Source organism: Balaenoptera acutorostrata, chromosome X (assembly GCF_949987535.1).
Source record: "Balaenoptera acutorostrata chromosome X, mBalAcu1.1, whole genome shotgun sequence".
In the NCBI taxonomy this organism is placed as follows: Eukaryota; Metazoa; Chordata; class Mammalia; order Artiodactyla; family Balaenopteridae; genus Balaenoptera; species Balaenoptera acutorostrata.
In genome coordinates, this window is record NC_080085.1 from 127,351,815 (window position 1) to 127,372,373 (window position 20,559).

Here is a 20,559-nt window from a genome sequence, read left to right on the forward strand (position 1 = left end):
ATCCTTTAGTCTATCAATGAAGTCACCTCAAAGCGCGCACACATGCTGATTGACATGCACTTTCGGAGTCTGCGCACTAAACTGTCTCTGATACTGAGAAATGAAGAAGCCAGTAAGCAGCTAGAGGTATGTGGCTTTCCCTAGGGATGGTTGTAAGATTATCTAGAAATAACTGTGTGTTTACAAAACTTGAATATGGGCAGCTTGTCCTTTATTTATTGTTTCTTAGCAATTCCTTATATTCTATATTTTGAAAAATTAAATTGTGCAATGCATAATCATACTAAAATTTTTATGCCTGAGGTTTCAGAATTAAGCAGCAGTTTATGTATGCTAAGGAACTTCTGGCCAACTCACTTTTTACTAGAAGTTCATCAAAGCTGCTAATAAAATGAAGCAATGCTTCTTCCATATAACATGTTATCATTAAAGTACTAGAGAGTATTTAAATATCTAATCATATTCCTTTCATTATGTATGTTTATCTCTGTTTAAAAGGGTATAGAACTTCTTCATTCTAATTGGTTGTCACTCTTTAAAACTCCTGTCTTCAGATTCCTGCCAGAGGCTATTTCCCTAACTTACTATTTCGTCTCTTAAGGTGCATTTTATCTACTTTTATTAATCCTCCAATAATTTCCATCACCATACATTTATTTTCATTGATAACTATTTAGTACTTCCATCCATTACCATAGAAACTAAATGGATTTTAGTTTATTGTGCCAACTCAAGTATATTATTGTCAGATTCCAGAGTTCCTCATCATTATTCATTTCGTTAGAGGGAAAACACCATGCAGTTGAAATAGTAAAGAAAAAAAGGAGTTCCAAACTGCATTTTAAGAGAAAAGGTGACTACTACTAAAGGCTGTATTCTTGTAAAACCCTGTGAAACGTGCCACCTTCCAACTTAATACGTGATCGCTGAACTCTTAGCAGGAGAGGAGACATTCATATCTCCTTTTGCTACTTTGTTTTCCTTACGGCCATATGGAGGTCTATTTAATTGGTTTTTACTCTCATTCTTTCTTGATGTCCCTGTGTTCACAAGTTTGTGGTTTCTTTAGTGATTCTCTCATAGCTTTTAGGCCAGAACAGCCTCCTTACTTTCATTGTGAGTATTGTGGAAATATACTCCTTTACCTCTTCTTAAACATCTAATTCTTCTTAAATGATCTGTTATCATACCTTTGGCTTATCATTTATCAGTGAATTATCAATTGAAAAGAATGAACCAGGTGAATGAGCCAGGACTCAAAAAACATGACCTCTTGAAAAGTCCTAGGAATATTTGATACATTTTGTTGCTCTAATCTACAAAAAAGGATTTTATACTTTTAAAATTGTTTATAGTAGTTACACTCATTCATTCAAATTATCAGGTATGTTGAATAATGAGAAACTAGCATGCATGCCTATCTTTTCTCACTACTAATATTAAAGAGATCCACATATTCAGATACGAAATTTCCATTTTTCAACATGAGCCACTAATATGTTTGGTTTTCATTAATGGCATGCTAGAACTAAACATTAAATTTTGATAATACTATCTAAAGAGAGTGATTATCCACAAGTTTGAGGTGTCAGTATAACCTAGTTCAGTCATCACTGAATATTTTGAAAGAATTCATCCTACTTGTGGATCCAGATCACAAGGTCTTACAGACTCTGATCTCATTTTAGGTTGCAGGCACATATGTAAGATAAGCTGTAAATCTTTGATACTCTGTGATCATTCAGTTTAATTACTATACCAAAATTTTTATATGATTCCTTTACTCAGGTTAGGGGTGGGGGTGGGAGGGTGTCCTTTTAATGTCATCACTTCATCAGAGGACTATCTAGACCCACAGTATCTAGTGATAAGTTATGTAAATGGCACTGTTTCTAGAAAAAAAAAATGTATACACACACACACACCGATATCCTTTAATAAAATGAAATGAAACACAACATTGTAAAGCAACCATACTCCAATAAAAATGAATTAAAAAATGAAATGAATACAATTTTCTGTAAAGATGGTATTTAAATTTTTTTTTTTACTTAATTAATATTGAGTCTGTCAGACCCAGTGAGCTGGTTTTTATTTGGGAACATTTGATCTGCTTCTTAAGTATTACATTGATGTCATTGGTTAACTAAGGCAGCCTTGCAAATAGGTTTTCAAAAGTTACCTTGGAAAATTGTCAACAAGCCCTTTCCTGTTAACAAAAATATATCAAATGGCATAGACCTTTAGTGACCTAAAAAGTACTTACGCTGTGCGAAATATTTTCTTAAACCTGTTAGTTTCCAAGTGAAACTGATTTATAGGTCCCTGATATACAGGGTCAAGATAATTTACATGGCTGACCTAAATACAGTTGTCTTAATAGTCGATAAAGCATACTAATCAGATGTGTGTTTCTCTTCAGAGTTCAAGGCAACTTGCCTCAAGGTTTCACGAACAGTTTATCGTACGAGAAGATCTGATGGGTCTAGCTATTGGTACTCATGGTGCTAATATTCAGCAAGCTAGAAAGGTACCTGGGGTCACTGCTATCGATCTAGATGAAGATACCTGCACATTTCATATTTATGGGGAGGTAGATATTTTACTAAATAGTGTTTTTCTAAAATAAAAACTAGTATTTCAGCTGGCTCATCTTTTGTTGATTTAAATCTTTTCCCCATTTTTATTAGGATCAGGATGCAGTGAAAAAGGCTCGAAGCTTTCTGGAATTTGCTGAAGATGTCATACAAGTTCCAAGGAACTTAGTAGGTGAGTCGGCAATTGCTTTTGACACACACTACAAAAACAAAAGTTAGGTAAACAGTTTATTTATACCGATAGAATTCCATTTTCACTCACTTGGGGAGTCATTTAGCTGAAGCTTAATCTTTGAAATAGTCTATTACTACAGCGTACAAAAAATATTTGGTAAATACACTCAAAGATTACATTTTCAGAAGGTGTGCAAAGGATACTGCTTTGCTAGTTCAAACCTACTGGTTCCTGGAAGGATAAATTTTGCACAGCCTCATCACTATATGTATTTATATCTTAAATATGTTTTTTTCAAAATTAATGACATTTGGGGGCTTTGTATAATTTGGAGTAGACTGGTATTTGATCTCTCTAATGGGGCTATAAAATGATAGCACTCTTCATTATCTCAGAGTTGAAGATCTGAGTATAGGTTACTTAAATCTAATAAGTTCCAAAGCTAGAAGTAATTCCGAATGTCTCTAGGGCCTTCTGCAACATCAACTGTAATTCTTCATTTTGACTTGAGTTGTTTCATGATCATCACCAATCATGAGTACCAGCAAATACATAGGAACTCTTCACCAGTGCTCTTAAAAGGTGCAGTTATCTTTAGTAGAACATATCAACAAAGTGCAGTTTTATCAAGAATACTACGTATGTTTTAAATTTATAAATAAAATTGGGACACACTGCCTATACATTTAAAAAAATTTTTTTAACTTGATATCATGACTGATTATAAAAGGTAATGGATGCCCTTTGGAATGTTTAAAGAAAGAGAAGATAAGGACTTCCTATGCATTTTTTTTCACATACTTTCAGTTCTACTTAGCCTGCTCTTTTTGTCAGCATAGAATTATAAACATCTTCCTATGCCATTAAAAAACACTTGGAATAGTATTTTTCTCCCAAAGACAATTAGTTTGAAGATGAAGTATAAAAGACTAGTGAAATAATGCAGAATTATCTTCTCAACTATATACTACAGACAACTGAAGAGCATGACTGTGTAATGTTATTGAGGTAACTTGCACACCAGTTGTGTGTATGGGAAATGTGTGATTAGCACCATCCTGGTTACCTCAGGATAAGTGGGGCTGTGAATGATATTTACTTTCCTCTTATTTACAGTTTGTCAAGCAATTGCATACATTTTATAGTTAGAAAAGTTATTTTAAATTTAGAAATTCTTAGAAAATATAACTATTAGACAGTTTTTTCAAAAATCACTGAATAAAAACTAATGTGTCAGATTCACGAAAGTTCATTTTGGAGATGGCTTGATGATAGGGAAAGGTCTTGGGTGTAGGTGTTGGATCCAGATTTCAGCTCTACTTCACTTTTTGGTCGCTATTTGGCCTTGGGCAACTGACTTAGCCTCCTTGAGTCTACTTTCCTCACCTCTGAAACAAATGTGATCATAGTGTCTACCGTATAGGATTGTGATAATTAAATAGGAAGATATAGATAGATAGTTATAGATAAAGATATAATTACATAAGCTCTGGATATAGTAGGGGACTCTGTAAATGTTAGTTCTCTTTCCTTCCCCTATTCAAAACAATTTCAGTTCGGTAGAGCAGAATTATAGTAAGCTGTCAGTTGGGAATTGGAAATAACTACGCAATGTAGAACTGGATTATTTGCTATTAAAAGTAGATTCTACCTGTGGTCTTACCTGAAGAGAAGAGGATCCCAGCAGTGACCTTTCACCAGAAAGCCTGATTTTCATTTTGTTCCTACCTAGTAAAATAAGACAGTTCTGTTTTAGAGGCTGTCTCCTCCAGCGCTGGGAATGTTGGGAGTTTTCAGAAAGCGTTTTTGTATAAAATTTGGCAAGGCAGATCTATAGGGAGATGTCTAGTCAGTATTGTATGAGTTTTCAAGTCCCACAATATGACTTATGATCTCTCTTATTTCCCACAAACTCTCTTTGGTACGTACACTGATTTATCTTTCTTTTCTAAAAATTTGCTTGTTCTTCACCCACTTTGACAGTGAATTGGTCTAATAAGTGTTATAGACATAAAGAAAAAAACCGTGGGAAGACTCTCTCCTCCCTCCACCCCTTTTCATTTGAAGGGAAGAAGAGCTGAAATAATTGACAGAAAGACCTAAATCAGGAGTCCTGATTTAGTGGTGTCAGTTCTTTTCCCTGGCCACTGACCAGTCAAAAGAGGTTATGGGGGTGAGTGAGGCTGGCACACACAGCAAGAGTGCCAAGGCTATGCTGATTAGAAGAACCACAAGGTCGTGCTTTGACAGGGCTTTCCCTGCATTCTTATTTAGGATTGGCTCAGCAAATTTTCGATTCCAGTTTTTTTCCCCCATCCCTACCTCAGGTGAAATGGTGGGGCAGGCACATGATGGGCGTGGCCAGTGCTGGGTGCTTTAAGAACCTTGGGAGAGCCCTTGGAATCAGATGTAATTCACATGTAGATTTGTAGAATCAGTTGTTCTTAATATTTGTAATGTCTTGCTTTACACTAATGCATAATGATGGCTGTGAAAGCAGTCATTTCCCAGTTAAGTATATGATTAAATTTTATAAAATGAGAGAGAGAATCGAGTGCCCATTCATTACTGGTATTTGAAGTCTTTGGAGTTTTAACAGATGATACTGATAAAACTTAATCTTGAACTGGTTTTAAGCTTTTTCATTGTGGTTTTAAATTAAAAGTGTGATTTCTTAATCTTTTACTCTGACTAATCCCTTTACCTTTTAACATACTAATATAATTTGTGAGTAATGCACAAGAGTAGTAGTCCGCTAACACATTGGCCTGAAGAATGTGTACTTTTAGATGTACGTATAGCTGCTTAAGCCACTTTTAAACTTAGAGTACCTTTTATAAATATGCCATATAAAATTCTAAAAATATTTGCCATGGGCAAAGAAGCAGATTTAAATCAGGTACAGATAGAATCGAAATTGTCAAAGAAAGAAGCGAATGTATTTTCTATTATCTGTCCTTTTCCTTAATTCCTTTTATAGAACTTTGCAGAAAGAATGATACATGCCACTATACCTGAACATTTAAAATATGCTCTTTTGTGCCAAATAAGAGCCTATCTTTGAACTGCCTTAAAAATTCAAAATTACCCGTATCAGTTCACAAGTATTATCAGTTCACAAGTATTAATCAACTCTAATACCTGACCAAAGGAGTTTGAACAATGATGACCTCATAAAATGGAAAGCCAGTTTGACTCTGTCTTTTTGAAAAGAGTCTCTGTTTTGGTTTTGAGATAGATAGACAGACAGACAGATACGGAGGAAGAAAGAAAGAATTGAAATTATATGAAATTTTATACGTATATATAAAATGTGATAGTTTATGGTGGGGTGTGCTTACTGGTTTGAGGTATGTGTTTTTAAAACCAAACATGAATTATTCATTTCTTACCTTAGGCAAAGTAATAGGAAAAAATGGAAAACTGATTCAGGAGATTGTGGACAAGTCAGGAGTTGTGAGGGTGAGAATTGAAGCTGAAAATGAGAAAAATGTTCCACAAGAAGAGGTATGTTTCTAGTGCGTATGTTTCTGGTTTCTCTAATAAAAGTAAAAGTCTTTTATTGTCTTATTTGACATAGTAACTTAGAGGCCTCCAATATGCACATAATGTGAGTGTAAAAATTCTATCAGGCATGCCAGTTAATTGCAGTTGTAGATAACGGCCTCTGTTTATTCTCTAATGCTGTGATTGTGGATTAGTCACTTTAACCCCTTTAAGCCTTATTTCTTGATCTTCAACATGAGTAATCACAAATGTAAAAAAAAAAATGTCTGAAGTACTCTTCACATATTACTTAATGTTCCTGACAGAGACAAAATTGGGACACTAGTTAGGTTTTCTGGCTTTCATCCTTTGGCTTTTTCACTTTGTATGTCTGCTTATTTTGTGTGCTTTACATTTTTTAAAGTATTTGGGGTGGGGTGGTAAGGGTGTGCTCTTCTGTACAATGGTACTGTTTAAAATAAAATCCTTTCAAATTGCCATAATTTTCATATATTTCATAGTCTTTTGTCAAGGTTCTTTTAGCTGAAGTTAAATCTTTGTGCGTTTTTACTGCATAATGTTTGCATTCTGTAAGTTTGTTTACCAAGACTGTTTATAATAGTTTCTGTTCTTAAAAATATGATCATTGATACAATAATGGAGCTAAATAAAGTCTTAAAAATTGGTCCTTTTTTTTCTCTTTTGTGTTTTGTGTTTTTCACCAAGGAAATTATGCCACCAAATTCCCTACCTTCCAGTAACTCAAGGGTTGGACCTACTCCTTCAGAAGAAAAAAAGCATATAGATGTAAAGGAAAACAGCACTCATTTTTCTCAGCCTAACAGCACAAAAGTCCAGAGGGTAAGAAATAATTGTCACTTTGAATTATACTAGAAGTAATTTCTTCAACCCAAATGTCACAGTTGGTGTTTTGGGTATTTTCTGTGGTTAGGCTCATAAGGCTACTCATGCTGTATTTGTTTCAAATCTGATTGCCAGCTTATGAGATATTACAAACCAAAGTGATAACTACTTTTCAGTTTATTCACAGTGACAAATCTTATGCTGTAAACATAAAATACAGGGTTGCATTTAGTGGTCACATTTTTCTTTTGAGGGTGGACTTTTATATTTTCATGCTGTAGCTCTTGAAATTTTACAGATTGTAGTAGCTCAAAATGTACCCTCTGTTAGATACATAAGTTACTACTTAAAACCATATTTTTAAAACTGACTTTCAACATTTGAACTAACCTAATTGTTTAGAAATGGATTTAGAAGTCCTACAGTGAAAGTCCTGCGTTCAGGCTTCTGTGTATCATTTGTTATAGTTAATGACATCACTTGCATTCCTTATACTGCTTTAGGTTTTAGTGGTTTCATCAACTGTAGCAGGGGAATCCCAGAAACCTGAACTCAAGGCTTGGCAGGTAGGAAAACATTCCTTGAAAAATACATTTTAATTTTATATTTGAATGTTTATTCCCCTGGTTAAGAAAGACTACAAATGATCGTCAGAGTTGGGGGATGTGGAGGAGTGTCTGTGGGTTCGTGGACCCATTGCCCTGGGAAAAAGCTCATATTCCTTCCTGCTGCTTATAAGGCCTTTCTTTCACAGTCCCCTGACCAATATCATCTCTTACCACTCCTCTCCCTTGTACCTGAGAGAGGCTTGAGCCATACCTGAAGTACCTAGAGTTCTTGAAACGCTTCTCTGCTCTCTGTTGCTTCTAGACGTATGCACATGTTTTCTCTGCCTGGAGCACCCTTTTTCCTCCAACCTGCCACCTTGCTTTGACCTTACTCCTTGTGCAGCTTTCCTTGTATACTTTCCATAGGTCCCCTCCCCCTGACGGGCTCAAGAGCCTTTCCCCCTTTCATGCTCCGATGTGTTCACCCCTATCGTAGCGCTTACTACATAGATATTTACTAGTTATCTAGTCACATTGTTAGTTCCTTGAGGGCAGACACCCGCCCTCAACCTGGCCTGTGAGAACTGTTTATGGGGAAAATATTATGACTCACAAGAGATTAAAAGCAAAAATGCCATTTTGTAAAGAGAAATATAACCGCAAGTGGATTGGATATTCCTCTCTGCTGGGCAGGCCAGTTCTCATCCCAGAACAGGAAATTACTTTTTCCTGGTGTCTGCTCTTGCCTTTCTTTGTCGTAATTTAACCATTCTGGTCCACTAGTAATGTGCTTAAATTAGAGTGGCACTTGGGTACACCAACAGTTTGGAAATGTTGAAAGGGAATTTTTTTTCATTATTTGCTCCACAGTTGATCAACTAAATCTGTGACATAGGGTTTTCAAGCTTATTTTGGTCATATGTGATCCAGGGGGAAGGGCATAGCATTTCATCATAGGGCATTTTGGAAAATAATATGGTTAACTGCTTTGTAACAAAGTTGGGGAAAAAACTCAACCGTCAGAAATGTTTTTGAGAAAAAGAGATCTGAGTCATAGGCCTGATTGTTTCCATAGTTCATATATTATTCAATCAAAAAAAAATCCATATGAAACCCATGGGTTTTCAATGGCACCTGATTCTTTAGGTGGTTGTTGTTGCTAGGAAGCAGTGCCTTGCTTACCAGATGGATGTCCGTCTGCAAGCAGTATTTCCTAATTGTTTAGTTTTGTACCCTATCAACAGCCATGTTCATGTGGAAGGAAAAAGAAAAAACCTATTCCAACCCCACATGCATGTAAGACGCTGTGTACTGAGCTCAAGCAAACAAAAGCAGCCCAGCAGTACCCACACCTATCAAATGAATGCTTTTTTTAAAAGAGTGATACTTGCTAAGCTTCTTGGCTTCTCACACCTAGAAACTTCACCTAGAGAATTCTAATGTATCTACATCAAAGCTACTGTGTGCTTTTCTTTAGTCACGTGTGACTATCAGTCACCATGTGAATTTCATCAGTAGCAGAATATTGAATTATTTTCAACTTTGAATGTCATAATTGCCAGCTATTAGTTTGCACAACTGGCCTAGGCTTCCCTATAACTGTGACAAGAAATAGTTTTTTTCTCATTTGTACTGATGGGCTAGAAGTATACATTTTTAGTCTACTCCTTTTTTAAAATCTATCCTTATATTAAAGTAGTACCATAGGGAGATCAAACTTTCCTGATGATTCAGTCCTTTACTATGTTCAGAGCGCATTATGGAAGTATATTGAAATGCTAAATTTTATGCTCATGGATGTGCCTAGTTTTTTTTTCCCCCCCTCACAGAATAATTACTAAGTGCATTTTAATTTCTTATTCTTCTTGTTTGTGTTTTGTTTGTACTCTGTTGACTCGGTTAGCAAAGTTGATTTAGTTTCTACTTTTGTACCCTGGTATCTAATTTTGAATTATTTTTTAATGAATTTGATCTAGATAAAATCTGTAGTAAATGAATTAGAGTATTTTAAAGTATTCATTTTGTTTATGCTTCTCATGTTAAAGCTTATATAATTTTGAGTTACATAATTTATGAGTTTACCAACATTTAATAGTAGTGTTTATATCATAGTAACCTGATGCATTTAAGGGTTGCTACATTGATCTGTCCTTATACACAGTAGATGTGTAAAATATACCAACTACTTTTGTTTTTAGGTATTGGTTTATATTTTCAACAAACTTTCATGTACCTACTGTTTGTCAGACCCTGTGCTAGGGATTTAGTCATTATTTGCATTTTTCAGATTAATTCATCATTAATTTTATAGGATTATTGTTGCCATTTCTTTTTCAGGGTATGGTACCATTTGTTTTTGTGGGAACAAAAGACAGCATCGCTAATGCCACTGTTCTTCTGGATTATCACCTGAACTATTTAAAGGTGAGAACAGGAAGAACTTTAATGTCGAAACCTTTTGCACTAAAATATAAAAACTCCATAGTAAATCTTAAAGCAATTAAGTTTCATTCTAGCCTGTACATGATAATGAAAGACCTGTAAAAGATAATAGAAAAAAATTTTCATTTCGTTTAGCTTATTATATTCCTTCTGAAAACACAAGTCAGTTTTCCATCATTATAAATTTAAGGACCAGTATCCCAGTTCCCAAGAAACTCCCCTATTTCCCATTATTCTTCTGTTAAACCCTTATACTCGCTTTAGACAATCCTGTCAAAAATACATTTCATCCCATTGATCCTTTCTAGCCCTTGTGAGTTTTTTCCAGGACAAATTTCATGTCTGTAACACTTGCCTTTGTTGTCCCTTTTATGTCATTTATCAAGGAAATCCCAGAGTTTCATGAAGTCCTCTGTTTAAATGTTTACCCTTCGTAATTTTCTCTATACTCTTATTACAAAATAAAAACAATTTGTGTCTTCTTATAAATGCACATTTTAGTTAGTATTTGTACGGTTATGCCTCCTCTAGCTTACAAACTGGAAAGCAGGAACCAGGAGGCTGCAAGGCATAGCAGAAAGAGCACTGGATTGGCAATCCAGTGATTTGCTTGTAGTCTCTCTTCTGCCATGAACTAGCTCTGTGTCTATAGGCAAATTACCTCCCTAGACTAGGTGCTTTTTAAAATTTCTTTTGGCCAAATGTTCTGTAATTCGATAAAATAGAATTTCACCCATGTCACTTTTATAATTTCTTCTTTGTATCCATATGTATCAAAAATATATTGTAACTGGTACTAAATAGTATTTTTAAAGTAACCCAAGTTTCTATTTTATTTATGATGCTATATTAATAAGAATTTTTTTGCTGATTTCTTAAAGAAATAAAATTAAATAATTTATAGTTATATGTAAATAAGGAAGAAAAATTCAATAGCTAGGTACTTCTTATCATTCTTATGGTGGTCAGTTAATAATTGCAAGTGGGGAGGTTTCATCCAGCAAGGTTTGCATGGATAGGATACCCCATTGATTTGCTTATTCACTTTTGCTTTAAAGTGTGTTTTATGTGTAATCTGTTATATGTGTTTTTCTTCATATTCTTAGCTTAAATAATTTTGAAGACCTGGAGAGTTAGGGTTGCATTGTATCAGTCCCTTGTTCTTTTGACTAATGTTCTTCCTTAGATCTTTTGATTTATTCTTCACAATTGAGTATCTTTTTTGGTTATCAGCAGCTGTCCTGTTGTTGCCATTCTTTCCATCACCAGATCTTCCCTCGAGTGGGCTTGGCATCTCTCACCAAAAGGTGACTGCTTTGCCCCAGTGGGATAACCTGGACTACCATTCTGTTTTGCAAGATACACCCATTCCATGAGCTCTAACTGTACTTTTGGAGTAAGCCACTCACTCAGCTGCAGTCTCTTCTTTGTTCAAGTCCTCTGTAAAACAAATTCTGGTTCAGAGCACAGATGAAGCTCATCTAGATTCTTACCTGCCCTTTTCCTGAGGCTGCCATAACCAAGATTTTAGGAACCTAGCTTTACAGAGGCTTCCCCAGTGACTGTTCATGTGGGCAGCCCCTATGACGGCCCCTGCTTGACTGAGACACCCAGTGCTACTCTAGTTGTGGATCCAGTTCCCTGTAGCTAGTAAATCGATGCTTATGGGTAGATTGGAAGAAGAAGGGTTAGAATTGAGACTTCATCTGGATTTGACAGAACCCAACATATTGGAAGCATTGTGTGTGAGGGTCTGTTAGTGGACCCCAGGTGTATATTTTGATCAACTGACTATACTGTTCGTCATACTTGTTCTAGCAGAGTTGTAGTCTTTAAGAGGTTTTCAAGGCATGATATAAGATATCCAACTTGTTTTTGTCAACTATTAAATAGTTCCCCTATATAAGGAATATAAACATTTTCAGTTCATTGAAGATAATTGTTTCTTAATTGTATAGTCACGTCCAAAGACCTGCCGTAGTATATGTTCTTTGAAAGCAGAAGATGGCCCAGCCAATGTTTTGTTAATTAAGATATTAACTGGCAAATCTATTTCAATTAAGATTATTTACAATGTGTGATTTTTAAGGTTAGCTGGTTAAACCTTAAATGTCATTTATCTGTATTTATACGTTTTAGAGTTGTTTTATTCAATATCCTATTATCAAGAAGTCCCAAAACTAGCATATTTGTGCCTTAGCAGATCTGTCGGATAATAGTGCCAAATTAAATAACTTTAAATTCTATCAGTATAATTTTAATGCTCAGTATTTTTGTTATATCTCTAATTCTGGACATCAATAATATGTTATCTATAGTAATTTTATTTTTAAGGAGACCATTCAATTTCCTGATAATTCTGTGTAACAGTGTTTACTATAAATTTAGAACTGAAATTGAAATATTTCCAGTATACTTTTTATCTGATGAAAAGGAGAAAGGTATTATTAAGTAAAATGTCAAACTATTTTTACTGTTATCTTGTATATTTTAAATAGGAAGTAGACCAGTTGCGTTTGGAGAGATTACAAATTGATGAGCAATTGCGACAGATTGGAGCTAGTTCTAGACCACCACCAAATCGTACAGATAAGGAAAAAGGCTATGTGACTGATGATGGTCAAGGAATGGGTCGAGGTAGTAGACCTTACAGAAATAGGGGGCACGGCAGACGCGGTCCTGGATATACTTCAGGTACAAACTAAGCATTTTACTCAGTAACTTTATCTGTTCCTAGACTTAATAGCTGCTAATCTCTAATACTCATTAGAACCCCATTATAACAGTTTCTCACTACATGGTTTCCAATTCACAGTGGGCCAAATTGTGTTGCAAGAGACATAGAGTAAAAACCTGATAATAACACATAGAGTTCACAGGGCAGGTGTGAGTTCTGTCCACGTTCTGGCTGGGGATAAATCTGCTTAAGCCCTTGTATGTTGATGACTTTCCTAAGGCCTTTCCTGATTTTATTACTGTATAGCCAAAACTTTTTTCATTTGTGTACTGTGGCTCATTTTTTGTCAGGCATGTGCTGGTCATACTTGCTGGATGGACTGTGTAAATCAGGGGTCTGCATCCTGTGGCTCGTAAGGTGATTTTGAGTGGCATGGCCAAAGTCAGCCCTAGGCACAGTCAAGAAGTAGGCGAAGTTTCTCTTTGCCTTCTCAGCTCTTCTTTCAGTGCTTCTTTCTTCTCTCCCAGTACCTTTCATTGAACGCTGTCCCACTGCCAGTGCCTACTGTCTTTCTTGCTCAACTGTGTATCTACTATGTAACTTGCTAATGATGGTATAAGGTATAATCCATCTCACAAATATTTGCATTTCAAAAAGGAACTCTTTAAGATGGAAAAGCCTTCAAGATCCACAGGAATGAAGCTATAATGGTGAAGCTATAATTGGTCATTAGCTCCAACAGAGGAAGAGAGAGAGGTAGTAGAGCTGATATTCTGGAGTGGGGGAGAGAGACACCTACTCCTAAGGCCAACCTTGAACCTAACCCCTAATCCCTCTCCCAGCAGTCTGTTCTTTATGCTGTTGAAGTCCCCCCTCACCGTGGAGCTCTTTTCCCCACTCCCATCCCTTATATCATTAACCCAGCTCCTCAGGCATAACAAGTTTATTACAATAAATCCTTTATAATGATCAATTATTCCAGTGGGAGTGGGAGGGAAGGTTGTGGACCAAGCATCAGGCAAGCATATCCTCATTCAGCTAGGTCCAATCCCTGATCACACAAGAGACCCTTCCCTGAGATAGTAGTAGCCATGGTGGCCACCTTTGCCACCCTCTCTGAGGTGACCAAAATGTATGCATTCCCCTCTGTCCCTGGGCCAAACCTTGTTAAAAGGAACCCTCTTTATAGAGGTTTTGTTGATCAAGGTATTGCATTTAACTGTTGTAGACAACTTTTCCGCCAGAGAGCACAGATGTTTAAAGGAGCACAGCTGTTAAATGATGTGGCATACTCAGGTTTGAACTTAGATGGCTAATAAAATATCTTTTATTTTTTTTAATGAGAACCAAAAATGTTTGAAACAAAAATTACCTCAAATATTGTGGAAACCTTCATTTTGAATTTAAGATAATTTGTTTTACAAAATGGAAGGTGATAATACTCTTTGGTGGGCTTATAAATTGGGAAGAGTAATGGATTACCCCTGAAACATCTCTGGAAGCTTCTGTTAACCTAACTTTTTTTTTTAAGTCAGACAACGGTATATAACTTTTAACTCTCGATAGGAACTAATTCTGAAGCATCAAATGCTTCTGAAACAGAATCTGACCACAGAGATGAACTCAGTGATTGGTCATTAGCTCCAACAGAGGAAGAGAGGGAGAACTTCCTGCGCAGAGGAGACGGGCGACGGCGTGGAGGTGGAGGAAGAGGACAGGGAGGAAGAGGACGCGGAGGCGGCTTCAAAGGTACAGAGGTTTTCATCTGTTAAGAAATGAAGGTGAATTGTAACAGCTGTCTGAAGTTCTATGAAGAACCTTGCTGATTCAATGATGTGTTACCAAGACCCCCATTTCTCTGGTTTTGTACTGGTCACCATGGGAAAGGCACATGTAATTGGCAATATTAGACAGCCTTCCCTCTGGTTCACATAGAATAAATATATGAATAAACACTGATAACTAGTTTCACTTCTTTGGGTATTCTAAACATCACATCTGATCATTAGCTCAGGTTGACCTGTAACAGTGGATGCAGAATTGTGATGCCTTAGAAATATTTTCTGTTCCTTGGTAGCATGCTAGATTATTAGCCAGTGTGTAACTGGAATCACTAGGTTGTTGATTCTATGTTAGATTCTGTGGTGGATCTAAATAAATTGAGGATGTGGGAACAAAGAACTTCCAATAAGCATGTCAGAATCAGTGACCATCAAACCTTTTAAAAACGTCCCTATAGGAAACGATGATCACTCCCGAACAGATAATCGTCCGCGTAATCCAAGAGAGGCTAAAGGAAGAACAGCAGATGGATCCCTCCAGGTAAACCTGTATGCCTCTTTTCATCTAAATTGTTTGAGTTACAGTAGTTTGAGATTTATAAGTTAATTTTACTTGATTTTTAAACATGTTCAAAGGTTGTGAATTTGGTATATTGAAATATTTTCCTTTCAACATTACATTTGTGGGCAGTCTTAGTCCTTTGTGACAAGTATACAAAGAAGATTTCTCTAGAGAATATGCAGTCTCAGTATTTCTGAAGACTTTGCAGCCACAGTGTGACTTCAATACCACATTGGTGGTCCAACCCCCCCCCGCCACCCCACCAACTGCCCAAGAAAAGAAACATCCAGGAACGTACCCAGAGAGACTTGCGTCAGCCCTGTGGGTCCCTCCTCCCCTGAGTTGCAGGGATAGAGTGTCCTCTTTGAGTGGAAAGTAAGGGGAAAAAGGTGTCTGGCTCAAGGGTAATGATCATGATACACAGGGCACTGCATGACACTCAGCTGGTACATGCTGAATCAGTCAGCTGCTTATTTAAAGCCAGCCTCTATTCTGAGAACCCCATCTCAAGTGGTAATCACCTGTGCCGAACCCATTGTTAAGTAATTTTAAAATTACCCCTGAGCGTGTCCAGACAGACACCTTTGCTGAGTGCTTTGTGTGTGTTTTATCTTACTTAATCTTTTAGCAGCCCCCTGAGGTGTAAAAAGTTTTATTATTCTGTTTTATAGGTGAGTAAACTGATGTTTAGAAAGATTGAATCACATAGTTGGTGTACGGTAGAGTGATATTTGAATACTGGTATCTGATTCCCAGAACCCATGTTCTCTTCTGCTGCTTCTTTAATTCTGAAGACTTAATCCAAGTAGTTAGGGTTCCTTCATGACTATGGACTATTGGTTTGGGACCAATACCCAAGATTAGTGAGAGATGATTTTTAAGAGCAGAAACTCCATGATGGAGTATTTCTTAGAATTCATAACGGTTGTAAGTAGGTGTTAACTGTTGGCTGGTTCTTAAGGACCAGCATACAAAAAAGACCTTAGACGTAGATAGAGATCGATGAAATAATGCACACACATGTGCCTTACAGAGATGTAAGGCGTTTCTGTACCAGTTTTATAATTCCGCTCTTCACAACCCAACAGTTAAAACAGTCACCCAGGACCAACACTTAAACGCACTTTGAAATTACAGCAAACCATTTTGGGATTATATGTCACATTTGTACTTGAAGCAGATCAATATTTGTAATTGTTTTAGGCCCATTTGTCAATATTATCTTCCTTTTGTACAGCATCTAGAAGTCTGTTAGCAGTGTTTAAGTGTTCAGTGTTGGCACTTAAAATATTACATAAATCTCAGAATATTATTTTTTAAATTGTATTCATCTCTACACTCTTCCTGGGATTCCAGTTCTTCCACACATTAGTGTCTTCAAATTTCCCTGTACCATTCTTATTCTTCAGAGTTCAAGTTGTATGATCATCTCACTTGCCTCATTGAAGGCAAGTAAGTAGCCTTACTGAAGCTACTAGAAACCAACGCTCGTATTTTTTTTATGTAAGACAGTGGGAGCCCTCAGTGTAAGGAAACTTAATTATACTCATGATAGACATAAAGATGTCAACTAAAGGCTAGTTAAGAAGTGAGTTAGTTAAGTTGTTACTCTGGTAACATCAGAATAGGAAGACAGTAATTTGTGTCTCTCCTCCTGGGTTTCACAGTCTTTGAAGAATAACCCATTTTTTTGAACTCTAGTATTATAGACATGTATATTTTGCAATCAGTAATAGTAATTCATTTTAACTATTTGTTTCTCACTGTTTTGTTCTACTTAGAAGAAGACACAGTAGGATTGTGAGTTTTTATCTAACTTTGGACACAGTGAGATGACCAGTGTGTTCCAGTTAAAGAAGAAGAGTGTTTTTAAATCATAAACCAAATAAAGATCCTACCTGACCATAATTTCTTGCACTTCTTCTATTCTCACCCCCATATCCCCCTTTTAAGATGTGGAATTTACCCTTCGGGCTTAAATTTCTCGTCAGGCCAATTACAGATTACAGTAGGATATGGTCTGTGTATATAACAACTGTAACTTGTTTTAGATCAGAGTTGACTGCAATAATGAAAGGAGTGTCCACACTAAAACATTACAGAATACCTCCAGTGAAGGTAACCGGCTGCGCACGGGTAAAGATCGTAACCAGAAGAAGGAGAAGCCAGACAGCGTGGATGGTCAGCAACCGCTTGTGAACGGAGTACCCTAAACGGCGTAATTCTGGAGTTATATTCCCTATACCATTTCCGTAATTCTTATTCCATATTAGAAACTTTGTTAGGCCAAAGACAAATAGTAGGCAAGGTGGCACAGGGCATGAAATGAACACCAATTCTGTTAAGAATTTTATTTTTTGTCATATTGGCCATAAGCAACAGTTTTCAGATTTGCACAAAGAAAGAGATCTTAAAATTTTGAAACATTACTTTTAAGTAATTAAGTATACTTAGCACTTCAGGACAGGATTTTCATTTGGTTTATTTTTTAAATACCAAGCAGTGGTATTCTTTCTTAATTTGGACCGTTACCCTGCGTTGGGTGATAACTCACTGGTACATTTCAGTTTTTCTGAATAAATAGCATTTATGGTAATCATATTACACTTCTGTTTTCAGTCTCATACGGAAGGCCAATGACATTTCATGTCCTGTGTCAGTTTATGTTTTGGTCCACTTTTCCAGTATTTTAGTGGACCCTGAGACGTGTGTGATGTGACGTTTGTCATTTTCATTAGCAAAAAAAAAGTTGTATGATCTGTGCCTTTTTTATATCTTGGCAGGTAGGAATATTATATTTGGATGCAGAGTTCAGGGAAGATAAGTTGGAAACACTAAATGTTAAAAGATGTAGCAAACCCTGTCAAACATTAGTACTTTATAGAAGAATGCATGCTTTCCGTATTTTTTTTTCTTACATAAACATCAGGTTAGGCAGTATAAAGATTAGGACTTGTTTTTGTTTTTGTTTCGTTGCACTGAAGTTTGACAAATAGTGTTATTGAGAGGGATGTGTAATTTTTCTATATAGACAGGAGAAGAAATAACTGTCTTTTCATTTGAGAGAGGCTAAAACATTTTCAGCTAGGAACAAATCTTCCTGGTCAAAAGTTAGTAGGATATGCCTGCTCTTTGGCCTGATGACCAGTTTTAAATTAGAGCTGTTTTTATTTTGTCCTCCCCAAGTTTTGTGAAGTTTTTCATATTTTAATTACAAGCTTATTTGGGGGAGATAGGAAGGTCATTTCCATGTGTGCATAATAATCCTGTGAAGTACAGGTACTTTGTCTAAGAAACAATGGAAGCAGGTTAAATGTTTTGTAAACTTTGAAATATTAGGTCCAAATGTATAAGCAGAATTGGAAAGCAGACTAGGATTGGTTAACAAATGATACTTTTTTTCTTTAGTTTTTTGACATGTTGGATTTTGGGTTTGAGTCGCTTTTTTGTTGTTGTTGTTGTTACGAACGAGATTTACAGAGGAAAAATATGTGAAGGACCTTCACTCTAAGATGTTGTATTTTTCTTAAAAAGTAACTCCAAGTAGGGGTACCACTGAATCTGTACAGAGCCGTACAAACCGAAGTTCTGCCTCTGATGTATTCTGTGAGTTTGTTTCTTTGAATTTTCATTTTACGGTTACTTTTCCTTGCATACAAATAAGCATATAAAAATGGCAACAAACTGCACATGATTTCAAGAATATTAAAAAGTCTTTTAAAAGTATTGCCAAACATTAATGTTGATTTCTAGTTATTTATTCTGGGAATGTATAGTATTTGAAAACAGAAATTGGTACCTTGCACACATCATCTGTAAGCTGTTTGGTTTAAAATACTGTAGATAATTAACCAAGGTAGAATGACCTTGTAATGTAACTGCTCTTGGGCAATATTCTCTGTACATATTAGCAACAACAGATTGGATTTTATGTTGACATTTGTTTGGTTATAGTGCAATATATTTTGTATGCAAGCAGTTTCAATAAAGTTTGATCTTCCTCTGCTAAATTGACGTTGATGCAATCCTTACAAATGATTGCTTTTAAAATTTTAAGATAGGAAAAGAAATCTATAAAGCGTTCTGTTACAAAATGTAACTGTATTACCATTGGAAATTTCACATGTCATAGGAAGTTAGCCGTTATCTACCAACTTTCAAGAACTTGTTCTTGTTTAATAAGGTGAAAAAAGTCAACAAAATGGTACAGAAGCACATTGTGCCATTACAATATGCACTAAGTCTCTTTTTTACAAAGGCTGAATTCAGCAAGGCGCTAACTTGCTTAAATGTGAATTACTAACTTCTAAAACTGTAATTTGAGTCACATGTTTTCAAATGGAGTTGGAGTTTATTCATATTACAATATTTGTGTGCTAAACGTGTATGTTTTTCAGTTCAAAGTCATGATGTTTTTAAAATCTTATTAAAGTTTCAAAAATCTGAAGATTGTTTATCTAGATGTAAATTTTTATTAAAAAGTTGCACTTATGAAAAAGCAAAAAATTAGTCTGACAGATGTTTGCTCCTGGTCTTAAATTTCTAAATATAACAAAAATTAACGATGGGGGGAGGTATTAATCATGCAAAGCATACATTATGCCTTGCAAATAATCTTTTATGTGCCCTTAAAAAGCAGAAAGGTAGGTATTTGAAAATAATTCTACATATTCCCAGTTAGAGGATTTGAACACATTAATTACATAGGATGCTACTAAACCGTGTTAAACACATACTCCTGTCTGAGCACACATAAACTTACCTTGCCATTTGGAAAATGTTAAATATGTCTATTTTGAAAAATGTTTTTTGATGTCAGTATCTCAGTAATAAAATACATGACAGGTTTGTAGGTAGAATGTGTCTGAGTTGGCTATTGTGATCAACTTCACGGAACTCTGGCACAGCCTAGAAAAGTGGATAGAAATGGAGAAGGTGATCCAGTGATGCAGGACAGTCTCTCTACATAAGTGGTTTTTTTGAGGAAAATCCATCTTTGTTTTCTGCTTTTCTAGTTTTTCATTCTGGTACTTTTCTGGATTTCTGTTACCCGTTCTGCCTAGTTCTGGACTCTTGCACAGTCCATTAGAGGTGGTAAGTAGCAGCCATCCTCAAGTAACTTTGTTGGGTTTTCCTGGTTTCGCATTTCAGTGCTTGCTACACGTGAACAACCTATTGGCGACAGCAGGCTTGAGACTCAACTTGGCTCACTCAGAGGCATTTCTCCCATCTGAGCATGATCTTCCCGTTCCTGGTGGTTAGGAATATAGTGCCTTTTAGAGTCAATATACTGATTTGATCACTTTTGAGCCAGTTTGGTTCATGGCCATAAATAGCATCTTTCCCTCATGACCCTCTGATGCCTCTGATAAGCAGTTATTCTGAAATAGCCATTACCAGATGCTAGTCTTGATTGCTCAGAAGGCT

General features: G+C 36.1%; 1 protein-coding gene across 16 annotated transcripts in view; it reads left to right on the forward strand.

The window, feature by feature from the left end:
- The window catches only part of FMR1 (fragile X messenger ribonucleoprotein 1), a 36,741-nt gene extending 17,595 nt beyond the window's left edge, over positions 1-19,146 (forward strand). Inside the window, exons 7-17 of one of the 16 annotated variants that reach the window (XM_007179008.3) lie at positions 10-126; positions 2,423-2,593; positions 2,691-2,769; positions 6,170-6,279; positions 6,985-7,119; positions 7,626-7,688; positions 10,008-10,094; positions 12,611-12,806; positions 14,356-14,538; positions 15,029-15,111; positions 16,914-17,156. In XM_007179008.3, coding sequence (XP_007179070.2) covers positions 10-126; positions 2,423-2,593; positions 2,691-2,769; positions 6,170-6,279; positions 6,985-7,119; positions 7,626-7,688; positions 10,008-10,094; positions 12,611-12,806; positions 14,356-14,538; positions 15,029-15,111; positions 16,914-16,928 — 1,239 coding nt within the window. In that variant the 3' untranslated portion in view covers positions 16,929-17,156. The other 15 variants (XM_007178999.2, XM_007179001.2, XM_007179000.2 and 12 more) reach the window with 15 other exon arrangements.
- The last annotated feature ends 1,413 nt before the right edge of the window (positions 19,147-20,559 follow it).